A 17005-nucleotide genomic window follows, 5' to 3' on the forward strand; every position below is an offset into this window, starting at 1 on the left:
TTATCCGTGCACAGAAATGTGCCTGAATTTCAAAAGTGTGTGTTGTCCTCCTCTGTCAAGGTTGGTCTGACTGGCAGCCAGGTGTGGTGGGCAACAGACGTGGGCATCGCCTTTGAGAGGGTGGAGGAAGGCTTTGAGACTGCCCTGAAAGACTACAACAGAAAGCAGGTACACACACGTCTGTGATATATCACCCAGTTGATCTAAGTCTCTTATACACATGATCTGATCCCTGGTGTTTGAGAGAAGTGTGATGATTATGGTTATGTGATGGTAGATCACCCAGCTGAACTCCCTGATCCATATGCTCCTGGGAGACCTGACTCCAGGTGACAGACAGAAGATCATGACCTTGTGCACCATCGACGTGCACGCTCGCGACGTGGTCGCCAAACTCATAGCACAGAAGGTAATATAACCACTGCCCTCAGATCACAATTCACTTTTATAACAGGTGAATAAACATAACCTTGAAACAACTTTTGAACATATTGCCCGTAACACTGCTCTGAGATCAGATGTACATTCTCTAATCATTTTACATTTTAGTCATTTAGCAGACGTTCTTATCCAGAGCTACTTACAGGAGTAATTAGGGTTAAGTGCCTTGCTCAAGGGCTCATCGACAGATATTTTCTCTCACTTAGTCAGCTCGGGGATTTGAACCAGCAACCTTTTGGTTACTGGCCCAATGCTCTTAACCGCTAGGCTACCTGCCTCTTTTATAGAACTATAAAAGAGTCACTCTTAGATGCTGTTTAGGCTGGGTTAATAACAAATTGACTCTTGGGGGTTTGGTTCCTAGGTGACAACGGGACAGGCGTTTGCATGGCTGTCCCAGCTGCGCCATCGTTGGGATGACGTGACGAGACACTGTTACATCAACATCTGTGATGCTCAGTTCCAGTTCTCATACGAGTACCTGGGCAATACCAACAGACTAGTCATCACTCCACTCACTGACAGGTACACACACATGCAGGCAGAAACTCTTCCTATAGATGCTATATCACTCTAAACCAGGGGTGTCAAACGTCCGGCCCGCGGGCCGGATCAGGCCCGCAAACGGGTTTAATCCGGCCCGCGAGATGATTTTGTAAAGTATAAAAATGCGCTGCAATTTTTCAATAAAATAAACTGCTGTTCCAATTGTGTCCACTGGATGGCGGAATAGCAATTGTGTTAAGCAAGCAAACAGTTTATACCGGGGCAGAGCAAGTAGGTCAAGTCTGTGTTTACTCACAGCCGAGACATCAGTGACGCTGCAGTGATAGCTAGCTACCTCATTGCTAATGAAATCGCAGTGGCTTCAAAACCATTTAGTGAGGGTGAATTTGTAAAAACATGCATGATGAAGGCAGCTGAGATTGTGTGCCCTGAAAAGCGTCAGGCTTTTGTAAATATCAGCCTGACAAGAAACACAGTTGCAGACAGGATTTCCGATCTTTCAGTGGATTTGGACAGCCAGTTGAAGCAAAAAGTAAAGTCATTTATTGCTTTTCGGTTGCAATTGATGAAAGCACGGACATTACAGATGTTGCACAACTGGCCATTTTCATCCGCGGAGTTGATGACACATTGACCGTCACCGAGGAGTTCGTGGAGTTGGTGCGGATGACAGATACAACGACAGCAGCTGATATTTTTACCGCACTCGTCCGCGCGCTGGACAGGGTCGGAGTGGACTGGTCCCGCGCTGTCAGCCTGGCTACAGATGGTGCGCCCTCAATGATTGGGAAATAGGCATGGCGTTGTGACAAAGTTCAGAGAGAAAGTGCAATCTGCAAATGGAGGACGTGATTTTTTGACTTTTCACTGTATTTTGCACCAGGAGGCTTTGTGTTGAAAGTCATTAAAGATGGATAACGTCATGAAGGTGGTCATCCAAACTGTTAATTTCATCCGATCCAGAAGCCTGAATCACCGTCAGTTTGACAGCCTTCTCAGAGAGAAAGACCACATCTATGGCCTGCCATACCACACTGAGGTAAGATGGTTAAGCCGAGGTGCTGAGGCGTTTCTTTGATTTACGAGAAGAAATTGAACAGTGTTAGAATTCCATTCCGCAGAATGGATGCAGGACCTTGCATTTATGGTGGATGTTACAGAGCACCTGAATAACTTGAACAAACAGCTGCAAGGGCGCAACAAAGTTGTCACGCAGTATTATGACAGCATACGTTCTTTCAAGTTGAAGCTGTCATTGTGGGAGACGCAACTTGCCGGTGGTGATGCAGCTCACTTCCCCTGTCTGAAAAATGTGTGCGCTACCCAACATGTGGCAGACATGAAGCGGTTCAAAGAAAAAATAACGGGACTGTTACGGGAGTTTGAGCAACGCTTTCAGATTTTTGGTGAACTCAGAAAGACTTCAAAGGTTTTTGCTCGCCATTCACCGTGAATCCCTCTGATCTGCCCATCAGCATCCAACTTGAAATAATAGACTTGCAGTGTGACTCGGATTTGAAGGGAAAATTTGCCGCAGCTGGCTTGGACACATTTAATCAGAATCTCTTGCCAGGTTACCCCAACTTGACAGCCCTCGCTGCAAAACTGTTGTGCATGTTTGGAGACACATATCTTTGTGAGCAAGTTTTCTCTGTAATGAGCATAAATAAAACAAAGCAGCGCTCAAGGCTCACGCACAAGCACTTGAATCACATCCTGAAGTTGGCTGCCACTCAGGATGTGACGCCTGATATTGATGCGCTGGTGAAAGCTAAAAGATGCCAGGAATCAGGAGTCAAATAAACTATGCAACCCCACTTAAAGTGCTACATGAGACACCCTGATATAGTTCTGTGATCTGTGATATACTTATGTGAATCACTGAGGCATTGTGTGTTTGTGTGTTCTTTGTCCTCAGAACTTTCAAATAACTTGAGGTGTTTTATGATTAATAGTGATGTTGTGCTTTTGGACACACTGTCCTCAGGCGCCAGCTTTATGTTTATATGTTTTTATGTTGATGTGCTATTGTTTTTAATTGATTTTATTTTATTTGTATATTTAACCTATTCTTGACTCTGTGGTTCTTGCACTTGTTTGGGGAACAGGATTTCATTCTTTTTATCTACATTTCTGCCTGAGAAATGACCCCCTGATATAGTTCTGTGATCTGTGAAACAGTTCTGTTAATCACTGAGGCATTGTGTGTTTGTGTGTTCTTTTTCTTTAGAATTTTCAAATAAACTTGACGTGTTTTATGATTAATAGTGATGTTGTGCTTGTACTATTTTGGACACACTGTCCTCAGGCTCCAGCTTTATGTTGTATGTTGATCGTATTAAAACAAAGAAAACAATCTGAAGTTGTTGTTTTTAAGTTATATATACCATGATTTTTCCGGTCCGGCCCACTTGGGGATAGATTTTCCTCCATGTTGCCCCTGAGCTAAAATGAGTTTGACACCCCTGCTCTAAACTAGTTTACCGACCTATTACTGAAAAATTCATTGAAAGTATAGGGAGCGTTACTTTACTCACTGCAAACCTATTTTTTAACCACTACAGTAATGGTCTCTGCAACTCACTATGATTTCCCCACACAAGCACACACCACTTTCTCTCTCTCTCTTCTTCTCCCCAGGTGTTACATCACTCTGACCCAGTCTCTCCACCTGACGATGAGTGGCGCCCCATCTGGTCCAGCAGGCACTGGGAAGACTGAAACCACCAAGGACCTGGGCCGTTCCCTAGGCATCATGGTCTATGTATTCAACTGCTCCGAACAGATGGACTACAAGGTAGGTACTCATAAACTGGTAGAGCTGTGTGGATACACTGTGTTTGGTATAATAAAATCTACGTTTGTGTGTTTCTGAATCCACCATTTCTTTCCCCACCCCTTCTATAGTCCATAGGGAACATCTATAAAGGTCTGGCCCAGACGGGTGTGTGGGGCTGTTTTGATGAGTTCAACAGGATCTCTGTGGAGGTGCTATCTGTGGTGGCAGTACAGGTCAAAACCATACAGGACGCCATCAGGAACAAGAGACAGAGGTGAGGGACTCCTAGCTACCTAACTAATGTCATTCAACAAATCCAAGAGTCTTTGTGTCTTTCGCTAAGATTTGACTTGGTTTGTGTTCCTGTTTGTCAGGTTCTATTTCCTAGGTGAGGAGATTGAGCTGAGGCCGACTGTAGGGATTTTTATCACTCTGAACCCAGGCTATGCTGGGAGAACTGAACTACCAGAGAACCTCAAGGCCTTGTTCAGGTGACACACACACAGGCTGAATCGCAAATCGACCCACTCCATCTCTTCCTTCAATCTGAATATTCACACTCTCCAATTTAGGCCGTGTGCAATGGTGATTCCTGACTTTGAGTTGATCTGTGAGATCATGCTGGTGGCTGAGGGATTCATCGATGCTCGCCTGCTCGCACGCAAGTTCATCAGCCTGTACACACTCTGCAAGGAGCTGCTCTCTAAACAGGTACACACACACACACAAACAAACAAACACACACACACAAATACACGAAGAAACACTCTAATACTGTATAATACTGCATATGTGTTGTAGGACCACTATGACTGGGGCCTGAGGGCCATCAAGTCAGTGCTGGTGGTGGCTGGATCACTGAAGAGAGAGGACAGGAGCAGACCAGAGGAACAGGTAACACAGTGTTTATCAACCAGGGTGTCTTCCCTTAATGACCATACTATAGAAGCTATATTGTCTGTCTCTATAGGTCTTCATGATGTTCCTATATTCCTGTCTGTCTCTATAGGTCTTCATGATGTTCCTATATTCCTGTCTGTCTCTATAGATCCTGACATTTCCCTATATTCCTGTCTGTCTCTATAGATCCTGACATTTCCCTATATTCCTGTCTGTCTCTATAGGTCTTCATGATGTCCCTATATTCCTGTCTGTCTCTATAGGTCCTGAATAATCCCTATATTCCTGTCTGTCTCTATAGATCCTGACATGTCCCTATATTCCTGTCTGTCTCTATAGATCCTGACATTTCCCTATATTCCTGTCTGTCTCTATAGGTCCTGATGCGAGCGTTGAGGGATTTTAACCTTCCTAAAATAGTAACCAGTGACGTCCCCATATTCCTGGGTCTGATCAGTGACCTGTTTCCCCTGCTGGACGTCCCCAGGAAGAGAGACCCAGAGCTGGAGACAGCTGTACGACAGTCAGTCAGCGAACTACACCTGCAGCCTGAGGAAAACTTCATACTCAAGGTATAGCAATGAAATTAAATGTAAAGTCTGCCCACTGTTTGTCTTAATCCCACATATTTTTACTAAGCTAGAGATGAACATGTAATTGATCATCGTATTGCTTACAATTCACCCCCCCTTCTCACTAGGTGACTCAGTTGGAGGAGCTGCTGTCTGTCAGACACTCAGTGTTTGTAGTGGGAGGAGCTGGGACGGGGAAGAGCCAGGTAAACTCACTAACAATCACATTCACACAACTTAATCGAAGCCAACAGTATTAAAATGTCCTCTATGTAACTCCAAAGCAACTTGTATGTCAACGTTATATCTTTGAGGTTGTTAACATGTGGTAATTTGTGGTTGGACAGATCTTGAAGACCCTCCACAGAACCTATGCTAACCTGAGGATGAAGCCTGTGTGGCACGACATCAACCCTAAAGCTGTGACCACAAACGAACTGTTCGGCTATCTACATCCTGCTACCAGAGAATGGAAGGACGGTCTGTGGTCTATACACAAACACACACACACAGTGTAGAGACTTGCTGTTCGGGTTTGGTCAATGTTGATTTTGTCCTCCATTTTAGGCCTGTTCTCCTCCACTATGAGGGAGCTGACACGACAGGTGGGCCATGACGGGCCCAAGTGGATTGTTCTGGATGGAGACATAGACCCCATGTGGATAGAATCCCTCAACACTGTCATGGATGACAACAAGGTACGTGTGTGTGTCTCTCTGTCTCATTCCTTCTCTTTCTCTCTATCTGTCGGTGCTGACTTATTATCTTTCTCCTCCTCTCTCCATGTCTCTTTCTTCTATGGTACTGATAACTCTCCCCCCTCTCTCTCTTTCTCTCTCTCTCCCCCGATCTCTCTCTCTCACTAGGTGTTAACCTTGGCCAGTAATGAGCGTATCAGTCTATCTTCCTCCATGCGGCTGCTTTTTGAGATCAGCCATCTAAGAGCTGCAACCCCAGCCACAGTCTCCCGCGCTGGGATACTATACGTCAATCCACAAGACCTGGGCTGGAGCTCGTCAGTACACACACTCATGCAGGGACACACACACACACACGTATGCATGTCCACTCTCACAATGTGTTCTGGCCCTCAGGTACGTGACAAGTTGGATTGACACCAGGCAGGCCCAATCAGAGCGAGCCAACTTGACCATCCTGTTTGACAAGTACGTTCCCTACTGCCTGGAGCAGGTCCGCTGTAACCTCAAGACCATCACTCCTATACCTGAGAACAGCATGGTGCAGGTAACACACACACACACACACACACACACACACACACACACACACACACACACACACACACACACTGTTGTCCAATCAGACACTGTGTTCTCTATCTGCTGTCCAATCAGACACTGTGTTATCTGTCTGTTGTCCAATCAGACGCTGTGTTCCTTGTTGGACTGCCTGCTGACAGAAGACAACACTCCTCCTGACTCTCCCAGAGAACTCTATGAGATCTACTTTGTCTTCGCCTGCGTCTGGGCCTTTGGAGGAGCTCTGTTCCAGGACCACGTAAGTGTTTGTGTGTGTGTATGTGGAGGGTGTATGTGTGTGTATGTGTGTGTTTGGGTGTGTGTGTGTGTGTCTACTCTCTGTCAGTGCCAGCAACCCATGTAACTCTACCTCAGCTAATATTTATCAGCTAACATTGTCTTTTCCAGTTGATAGACTATCGTGCTGAGTTCAGTCGCTGGTGGTCGAAGGAGATGAGAGCGGTGAAGTTCCCTTCGCAGGGCACAGTGTTCGACTACTTCATAGACTCAGACACTAAGAAGTTCACTCCCTGGAGTGAGAGGACGCCCCGGTTCGAGCTGGAGCCTGAAGTCCCCCTACAGGTCTGTACTTGTTCTGGCTCCCTTAGTGAAGCGCATTTATTTTAAGTCTCTCTGCATGAGAATGTGTTCTAAATGACTAAGATTCACTGGTGTGCCTCCGTAATAGCAGTATGTACATGTGTGTGCGTGCGTTGTAGTGTGTATTTGTGATGTGTGTCTGTGTGTGTATTTCTGACGTGTGTGTGTTTCCAGACGGTGCTAGTCCACTCGGCAGAGACCATCTGTCTGACGTACTTCATAGACCTGCTGCTGCAGAGAGGGAAGCCTGTGATGTTGGTGGGGAACGCTGGAGTTGGAAAGACCATCCTGGTGTCTGATAAAGTAGCCAAGCTAAAGGAGGACTACATGGTGGCTAAAGTCCCCTTCAACTACTACACCACCTCGGCTATGCTACAGCGTGAGTCGCCCGTGGCAACTGCCTGCCACTGTATGCAGTAGTTTGAGTTATACCTGCCTGGTTCCATTTCAATTACTAGAGCCACTTATTAGACGGCAACCAGGAATGGAACCAGGCCAATCTCTGCCCTCAAGAACCGATTCAGTATCAGCCCTCCTACTTCACTGATGATTCCAGTGTGCCGTATTTTAATGGATATGATGTTTAAAAACCCTAGAGTCGATGTCCGCACCCGTGCTAAAATCGAATTAGCATAATACAAAAATCCCCATCAAGATCCATCTGTTTAAGCTAGAGATGTCTAGAAATATCTGAAGGTGGCAGAGCTACAGCGGTGTTTGTCAGACCAGGAGACATCCCGAAAATCCGTCTTCTCATGAAAACGTCTGTAACGTCCAAACCGTTTGGGCTATAAACTAATATGACCCCTCTATGGAAAGATGAGACTCGCACGACAACGTACATGTCGGTTGTTGCTCTAGTACTTCCACAAACCTAACAAGACTCGTCTGAAGGTAGCCCTGTAAGAGTTAAAACATTTAACAGAAGTATATATGGTCCCCTGTAGCTCAGTTGGTAGAGCATGGCGCTTGCGACGCCAGGATTGTGGGTTCGTATCCCACGGGGGGCCAGTATGAAAAATGTATGCACTCACTAACTGTAAGTCGCTCTGGATAAGAGTGTCTGCTAAATGTAAAAATGGAAGTAGTATAGTACCCCCCAAAAATTGTGAAATAATAATTTCTTATATCTCTCAGGTATAGGACAGACGCTTCAAAACACTTCCTTTTGATAAATTGTTTTACTCTGATTTGCCATGTATTTGCCAGTATGTTATTCAATGCGTTTCTATGGGCAAGAAGCAGTAAGACCAAATTCAATGTTTAATCAATTATTTATTTTATTTTATTTTTTTATACCAAAAGGGGTCCCAGAAATCAAATAGCAAAATGATCCATGGTATGACCATCTTAAAACAATTCCATATGTTAGCTTAGTAGAACACCCACCCGAAAGGCTATATTCCTGCTGTCTATAGTGACATAATGAGATGTGTGTGTGTACTGCAGGTGTGTTAGAGAAGCCTCTAGAGAAGAAGGCAGGGCGTAACTATGCTCCTCCTGGAACCAAGAAACTCATCTACTTCATAGACGACCTCAACATGCCTGAGGTGGATGTGTATGGTACTGTCCAACCACACACACTCATACGCCAGCACCTGGACTACAACCACTGGTGAGAGGACACACACGCGCGCACACACACACTCAAACATCATTGCATGGACTACAACCGCTGGTGTGTGTGTGTGTGTGCGCGCGTGTGTGTGGTCTTGCAGGTATGACAGACAGAGGCTGGTGCTGAAAGAAATCCATAACTGCCAGTACATCACCTGTATGAACCCTACAGCAGGGAGCTTCTCAGTGAACCCCAGACTACAGGTAACACACACACATACAGTCAACTCAAGACAACAGTAACACACACACACACACACACACACAGACTAACCCCTCTCTCCTCGCTCTCTCTCAGAGGCATTTCTCAGTGTTTGCAGTTCATTTCCCTAGCGCTGAGGCACTAGCCACCATCTTCACTAGCATCCTGTCAGCCCACTTCCTCCAGGGGGGCTTCAGCTACGGCGTCTCGCGCTCTGTAGGAACACTAATACAGGTATACGTCTGTCTGCCTGCCTGTCTGCCTGCCTGTCTGTGTCTCTTTCAGTCAGTCTGTCTGGCTGTCTGTCTGTCAATCAATCCACTTTCCTCCTCCCTCCCTTCATCCATTCTTGTCTTTCTACTCCTGCAGGCAGCCATCTGTCTCCATCAGAAGATCAGTCAGAACTTCCTCCCCACGGCCATTCGCTTTCACTATATCTTCAACCTAAGGGACCTCTCCAACATCTTCCAGGTAGCACACATATACATTGAAAAAACATCATTGTCATCATCAATCTTCATCAACATGGATTCATGCCTCTCTTTCACTCTTTATCTACGTCTCCCTCTCTGTGTAGGGTATTCTGTTTGCCCTGCCAGATTGTGTGCGTTACCCCATAGACCTGGTCCATCTGTGGCTCCATGAGTCGTCCCGGGTGTACTCTGACAAACTGATGGAGGAGAAGGATGTGGAACTCTTCAACAAGATCCTACTGGACACTGGCAAGAGATACTTTGAGGTGAGAGACATGTGGCAGCCATCTTATGGGGTTGTTACAAACAAGACTGCTTGACATACGCCTTGCTACTCTCTTTACTTCCTTCACTCATATTGACATATGTGATCGAACGCCTTGATTTGGTCTTATGTAGCAAAATGTGAAATTGTGTTTTTTTACATTGGATAAAAGCAGAGACACAGAGCTACAAAATGGTATATTATACACTGCATTTGAGGAACAGTGGGAAGGTAATTCTGCTTTGAAAGTTGATAAACTTCTAACCTCACTTTTGAGAAAATTGGAATGTTTTGAGGCCTTTGAATGTTTTGGTACCTGCAAGAGAGCTCTTCTTTGTCTACACCCATTCAACATCGTTCACACCCTCTTAAGCTTTAGCCCCACCCATCTCTTTAAGGGTTTATCCGAGCGTTCTGTACTAACAACAGCAGTCAAGCACCCAAGCTAACTGGCTAACGTTGGCTAGCTTGCTAGCTACTTCCAGACACAAATGAGCTGGTTAGGCTGTTTTTATGTTATCCAAAGCATTGGTGACTGCAACTGTGCTGCTGGCAACAATTTACGCTTTTTTGCCAATGTTTACTGACACCGGCCATATTCAACGGGTGTTGAGCGTTTGTAAATTCGTCAGTTATTCTGCACTCTGAAAGCTAGGTAAACAATTAAACATAATGCCAACTCATGACGTTACTACCCTGCATGAATCTGCAGGTAGCTAACCAACCAGGTTCAATGTTAGCAAGCTAGATCATATAACTAGCCAAGCAAATGGCTCTGAGACACCCGTTGAATATGGCCGGTGTCAGTAAATGTCGGCAAATAAGCGTGTGCACTCTGAACAATCCAAGAGCGACACGCTCTGAATTTACCAACGGACAATCTGACAACGCTCTAAATTTATGAACGCCCAGAGCGCAATCTGAGTGCTCTCTGGCACTCCAGAGTGAATTTACGAACGCACTTTTGCATAGTGGAGTCTTTTGTTGAGATATCTAGCTAGCTAGCTAAACAATGAACCATAATCCCAACTCATGACGTTACTACCCTGCATGAATCTGCAGGTAGCTAACCAACCAGGTTGAATGTTAGCTAGCTAACATTAGGCTATAACTACCAAAGCAAATGGCTCTGAGATACGAATAATAAGATCATACATGTAACGTTAACTAGCGAGCCAGCCAGCTAACGTTAGCAAGCTAGCTAAACAATGAACCATAATCCCAACTCATGACGTTACTACCCTGCATGCATCTGCAGGTAGCTAACCAACCAGGTTCAATGTTTGCAAGCTAACATTAGGCTATAACTAGCAAAGCAAATGGCTCTGAGATACGAATAATAAGATAATACACATAACCTTAGCTAGCGAGCCAGCCAGCTAACGTTAGCTAGCTAGCTAAACAATGAACCATAATCCCAACTCATGACGTTACTACCCTGCATGCATCTGCAGGTAGCTAACCAACCAGGTTCATTGTTAGCTATCTAACATTTGGCTATAACTAGCAAAGCAAATGGCTCTGAGATACGAATAATTAGATCATACACGTAACGTTAGCTAGCGAGCCAGCCTGCTAACGTTAGCTAGCTAGCTAACAGTACACTTTCTGTCAAAATTAGAAACGTGTAATATCTGAAAATGTAGCTAGCTAGTCACGGATGCAATGGTTGCCCTTAGTTTGAAGATGTATTCCAGAGACAGGTGTTTTCTCCATCTCCTTAGCTATCATACTCTAATTCCACTGATTTCAAAACTTGGTCCTCCAGAAAGTGGAGAGCAACACTTATGTAGCTCTACTACACGATACATATTTTTTTTTAAAGCTGCGTTAGACAGGATTACCTACACATACTAACCAGCTCAAATAGACAGACGCGTGCTATATGGCAGACCAATCCAAACTCCTCTCTCGGCATGTCCAGCCCACTCATTATCTCAGCCAAGCATGGCTAGTGGGAAGGTTGCTGTCTTTTTCTGTGGTTAAAATAACTAGGCTTGTAATTTAATCATTTTATTCGTATTTACAGATGGCATACAAGTTTGTTATTATGGCACATGAAAGTTCACATGTTCCAGAAGGCATTTCTGCCAAAAAACGCATTTTGATTAAAAAAAAAAAGTTTACATTGAAATGGCTGTCCTGTGAAGTAGTGACCCATGACATACGCCTAGTTTCCTGAAACGAGTCACATATTGTGTCTCTCTGAGATTGCTTATAACAAAGTGATCAATATGGCCTTTCCTTATACAGTGTATTCCGAAAGTATTGAGACCCCTTCCCTTTTTGTCACGCTACAGCCTTACTCTAAAATTGATAAAATAAAACATTTTCCTCATCAATCTACACACAAAATCTCATAATGACAAAGTGTAAAAAGGGTTTTAGAAATGTTTGCAAATGTATTAGAACAAAAAAACAGAAATAGCTTATTTACATAAGTATTCAGACTCTTTGCTATGAGACTCGAAATTGAGCTCAGGTTCCATTGATAATCCTTGAGATGTTTCTACAACTTGGTTGGAGTCCACCTGTGGTAAATTCAGTTGATTGGACATGACTTTGAAAGGCACACACCTGTCTATATAAGGTCCCACAGTTGACAGTGCATGTCAGAGCAATAACCAAGCCATGAGGTCGAGGGAATTGTCCGTAGAGCACCGAGACAGGTCAAGACACAGATCTGGGGAAGGGTACCAAAAAATGTATACAGCATTTAAGGTCCCCAAGAACACAGTGGCCTCCATCAATCTTAAATGGAAGAAGTTTGGAACCACCAAGACTCTTCCTAGACCTGTCCGCCCAGCCAAACTGGTAATCTGGGGTGAAGGGCCTTGATCAGGGAGGTGACCAAGAACCAGATGGTCACTCTGACAGGGCTCCAGAGTTCCTCTGTGGAGATGGGAGAATCTTCCAGAAGGACAACCATCTCTGCAGCACTCCACCAATCAGGCCTTTATGGTAGAGTGGCCAGACGGAAGTCACTCCTTAGTAAAAGGCACATGACAGCCTGCTTGAAGTTTGCCAAAAGGCACCTAAAGGACTCTCAGACCATGAGAAACAAGATTCTCTGGTCTGATGAAACCAAGATTGAACTCTTTGGCCTGAATGCCAAGGGTCACGTATGGAGGAAACCTGGCACCATCTCTACTGTGAAGCGTGGTGGTGGCAGGATCATGCTGTGGGGATGTTTTTCAGCGGCAGAGACTAGGAGACTAGTCAGGATCAAGAGAAAGATGAACGGAGCAAAGCACAGAGAGATCCTTGATGATAACCTGCTCCAGAGCGCTCAGGACCTCAGACTGGGGCGAAGGTTCACCTTCCAACAGGACAACGACCCTAAGCACACAGCCAAGACAACGCAGGATTGGCTTCGGGACAAGTCTCTGAATGTCCTCAAATGGCACAGCCAGAGTCCTGACTTGAACCCAATCGAACATCTCTGGAGAGACCTGAAAATAGCTGTGCAGAGACGCTCCCCATCCAACCTGACAGCTTGAGAGGATCTGCAGAGAAGAATGGGAGAAACTCCCCAAATACAGGTGTGCCAACCTTGTAGCATAATACCCAAGAAGACTCAAGGCTGTAATCGCAGCCAAAGGTGCTTCAACAAAGTACTGAGTAAAGGGTCTGAATACTTACAGTACCAGTCAAAAGTTTGGACACACCTACTCATTCAAGGGTTTTTCTTTATTTTTTACTATTTTCTACATTGTAGAACAATAGTGAAGACATCAAAACTATGAAATAACACGTATGGAATCATGTAGTAACCAAAAAAGTGTTAAACAAATCAAAATATATTTTATATTTGAGATTCTTTTTGCGACTTTTGCGAGTTCTTGAAATGTTCCGTATTGACTGACCTTCATGTCTTAAAGTAATGATGGACTGTCGTTTCTCTTTGCTTATTTGAGCTGTTCTTGCAATAATATGGACTTGTGCAAAGCTGTCATCAAGGCAAGGGGTGGCTACTTTGAAGAATCTCAAATAAACAAATCAAAATATATTTTGTAACACTTTTTTGGTTACTACATGTTTCCATATGTGTTATTTCATAGTTTTGATGTCTTCACTATTATTCTACAATGTAGAAAATAGTAAAAATAAAGAAAAACCCTTGAATGAGTAGGTGTGTCCAAACTTTTGACTGGTTTTGTATGTAAATAGCATATTTCAGTCGTTGATTTTTTTGCTAAAATTCCTTAAAACCAGTTTTTGCTTTGTCATTGTGCATTGTGTTGTATTGTGTGTAGATTGATGAGGGGAAAAAACTATTTAATCCATTTTAGAATACATCTGTAACGTAACAAAATGTGGAAAAGGTCAAGGGGTCTCAGTACTTTCCGAATGCACTGTACACTTCTGTTCAAGTTTTCACTCTCTCTTTCTCTTTTTATTCGCTCTCGCTCTTGCTCTCTCCCTCCTCTCTCCACCTCTCGACCCTCTCCCCCCTCTCCGTGCAGGGTATAGATGAGTCTATTTTCATCCACCAGCCCCTGGTGTACTGTCACTTTGCCCATGGGGTGGGGGAGCCCAGGTACCACCAGGCATCAGACTGGGAGAAGCTCCAGAAGACCCTGACTGATGCTCTGGAACACTACAACGAGCTGCATGCTGTCATGAACCTGGTGCTGTTTGAGGAGGCCATGCAGCATGTGTGAGCGTCACACACACACTGCCCTGTCTGTCGCAATCTCCACTCGCTCACTCAATCACTAACATCACTCACTCTGCTCTGTGCGCCGCTCACTAACGACACACACACTTACCTTGCTTATTTGCATGATGTCGACTGCAGGTAACGCACATACAATCTCTCATCACACTGACATAAGTACACACTCACAGTAAATTGATATGTCTGTGTCCAGGTGTCGCATCAGTCGTATCCTGGAGGCCCCCCATGGTAATGCTCTGCTGGTGGGGGTGGGAGGCAGTGGGAAGCAGAGTCTGTGTCGCCTCGCTGCCTTCCTCAGTACCCTGGAGGTGTTCCAGATTACACTGAGGAAAGGCTACGGAATACATGACCTACGGGTACGGAGTATGCACCAAATAACGGCTAAGTACAACAGATTTGCTGGAAGGTTGAACGCAAGAACCCTAGATGTCTAGATCCTGCTCATCTACACAAACCCCCCTTCCCTCATCTCTCTCTCCCTCCCTCTTTTTCCCCCTCTCTCTCCCTCCCTCTTTCTGTCTGTAGAGTGATATAGCAGCGCTGTATATCAAGGTGGGGGTGAAGAATATTGGGACAGTCTTCCTCCACACAGACGCCCAGATCCCAGACGAACGCTTCCTGGTCCTCATCAACGACATGCTGGCATCAGGTACGCACCAACACCACATCTCAACCATCAATGACATGCTGGCATCTAACCTGGACTCAGGGTTAGACGTAACATAGTGAACATAAATCCGGGACACACCAATTAGTATGACATGTTTCGTATGGCATGTATTCATTTTTGGATGTAAAACATCAATTTCGCATGATATGTTACGAATTATAATTCTTATGATATGTTGCGAAATGCAATTCGTAAGATATGTTACAAATTGCAAATCGTACAATATGTTACACATTTGTAAAACGTATGATTTGTTTTGAATTCAAATTTGTTGTGGCTAACGTTAGCTAGGTGGCTAACGCTAACGTTAGCTAGGTGGCTAAAATTAGCTAGGCTAGGGGTTGGGGTTAGGGGTTAGGGTTAGGGTTAGGGTTAAGGTCAGGGTTAAGGTTAAGGTTAGGGGAAGGGTAGTTAACATGCTAACTAGTTGCATAGTAGCAAACAAGTAGTAAGTAGTTGCAAAGTTGCTAATTAGCTAAAATGATAAAGTTGTCCGTGATGAGATTTCAAACACGCAACCTTTGGGTTGCTAGACGTTCGTGTTATACGCCAACAAATCTACCCCGACCATCCACCCTCCTTTAGATTTGGTCTTAAGTAACCTTCTGTCTTATGTAACCATACCAAAAGTAACGTATCAAACTAATTTATGTGTGCCAGATTTACATTTACTATGTTACGTCTAGTCTATAAGACCAGGCTGTGGCATCAGGTATGCACCTACACCACACTACACCTCAACCATCAACGACATACTGGCATCCAACCTGGAATAGGGGTAGACGTAACATAGTAAAAGTAAATCCGGGATACTCCAATTAGTATGATATGTTACGTTTAGTATAACATTTATTAATTTGTGGATGTCCATAATTCATTTCGTATGATATGTTACGAATTGCAAATCGTACAATATGTTACACATTTGTAAAACGTATGATATGTTATGAATTCCAATTTGTTGTGGCTAACGTTAGCTGGATGGCTAACACTAACTTTAGCTAGGTGTCTAACGTTAGATGGGTTAGGGTTAGTGTTAGTGGGATGGTAGCTAATATGCTAAGTTGTTGCAGAGTAGCTAAAAAGTAGTAAGTACTTGTAGTTTGCGTTATACGCCAACACATCCACCCCGACCAACCACCCTACTTTAGTTTTTGCCTTAAGTAACCTTCTGTCTTATGTAACCAAACCATACCAAACATAACGTATCATACTAATTTTAATGTCCCGGATTTACTTTACTATGTTACGTCTAGTCTATAAGACCAGGCTGTGGCATCAGGTATGCACCTACCCCACACCTCAACCAAACATGTTTTTGCCATGGACTTCCTGTGGCTAGAGTCACCCCTGTCTCCTTGCGAGTGTGGACCCTGTTTCCTTGTTAGTGGACTAGTGTGCACCCTATTCACTTGCTAGTGTACTGTGCACCCCAGACCTGATCAGTGAGGAGGAAGTGGGGATAATCATGACGCCTCATTCCCTAGCTAGTGTGTTAGTATGCTAGTGTATGTCCTGTCTTTTAGGGGACATCCCAGACCTGTTCAGTGAGGAGGAAGTGGATATGATCGTCACGTCCATCCGTATGGAGCTAAGAGGACTGGGCCTGATGGACAACAGAGACAACTGCTGGGCCTTCTTCATCGAGAGGATACGGCGACAACTCAAGGTCTGGCTAGAGAGCTCAATGACATCAATCAGCTCTATAACAGCAAATGTAATAGGTGTAAGGTGGAAACTATACTGAAAATATAAACACAACATGCAACAATTTCAAGTATTTTACTGAGTTACAGTTTTTATAAGAACATGAGTCTATTGAAATAGATTCATTAGGGCGCAGCCATAGGTGGGCCTGGGAGGGCATAGGCCCACCCACTGGGGAGCCAGGCCCAGCCAATCAGAATGAGCCCCAGAAAGGGCTTTATTACAGACATAAATACTCCTCAGTTTCATCAGCTGTCCAGGTGGCTGGTCTCAGACAATCCCACGGGTAAAGAAGCTGGATGTGGAGGTCCTGGGCTGGCGTGGTTACACGT

The 17005-nt window shown here is 44.5% G+C and overlaps 1 protein-coding gene and 1 pseudogene across 1 annotated transcript; both read left to right on the forward strand.

Annotated features, from left to right (window-relative positions):
- The first annotated feature begins 1954 nt into the window (after positions 1–1954).
- On the forward strand, positions 1955–14730 carry LOC121581342 (dynein axonemal heavy chain 11-like). The gene is made up of 22 exons (XM_045224933.1): positions 1955–1987; positions 3589–3745; positions 3856–4001; positions 4102–4218; positions 4300–4438; positions 4529–4621; positions 5005–5199; positions 5328–5405; positions 5547–5679; positions 5767–5897; positions 6066–6214; positions 6294–6444; positions 6586–6717; positions 6867–7040; positions 7233–7437; positions 8508–8673; positions 8777–8879; positions 8974–9111; positions 9247–9348; positions 9455–9616; positions 14082–14275; positions 14490–14730. The coding sequence occupies exons 1-22, from the start codon at positions 1965–1967 to the stop codon at positions 14728–14730; spliced, it is 3129 nt and encodes a 1042-aa protein (XP_045080868.1). The 5' UTR covers positions 1955–1964.
- Positions 14731–14844: 114 nt separating this feature from the next.
- LOC121581167 overlaps positions 14845–17005 on the forward strand; it is a 34701-nt pseudogene continuing 32540 nt past the window's right edge.

Source organism: Coregonus clupeaformis, chromosome 14 (assembly GCF_020615455.1).
Source record: "Coregonus clupeaformis isolate EN_2021a chromosome 14, ASM2061545v1, whole genome shotgun sequence".
Lineage (NCBI taxonomy): Eukaryota > Metazoa > Chordata > Actinopteri > Salmoniformes > Salmonidae > Coregonus > Coregonus clupeaformis.

Excerpts from the sequence above, each read along its gene's own strand:
- LOC121581342 (XM_045224933.1), top strand. The coding sequence starts at position 1,965 with ATGGCCTGCCATACCACACTGAG. Across the intron at positions 4,219-4,299 it reads AACCTCAAGGCCTTGTTCAG|GCCGTGTGCAATGGTGATTC; the intron begins GTGACACACACA and ends TCTCCAATTTAG. Across the intron at positions 5,406-5,546 it reads CTGGGACGGGGAAGAGCCAG|ATCTTGAAGACCCTCCACAG; the intron begins GTAAACTCACTA and ends GTGGTTGGACAG.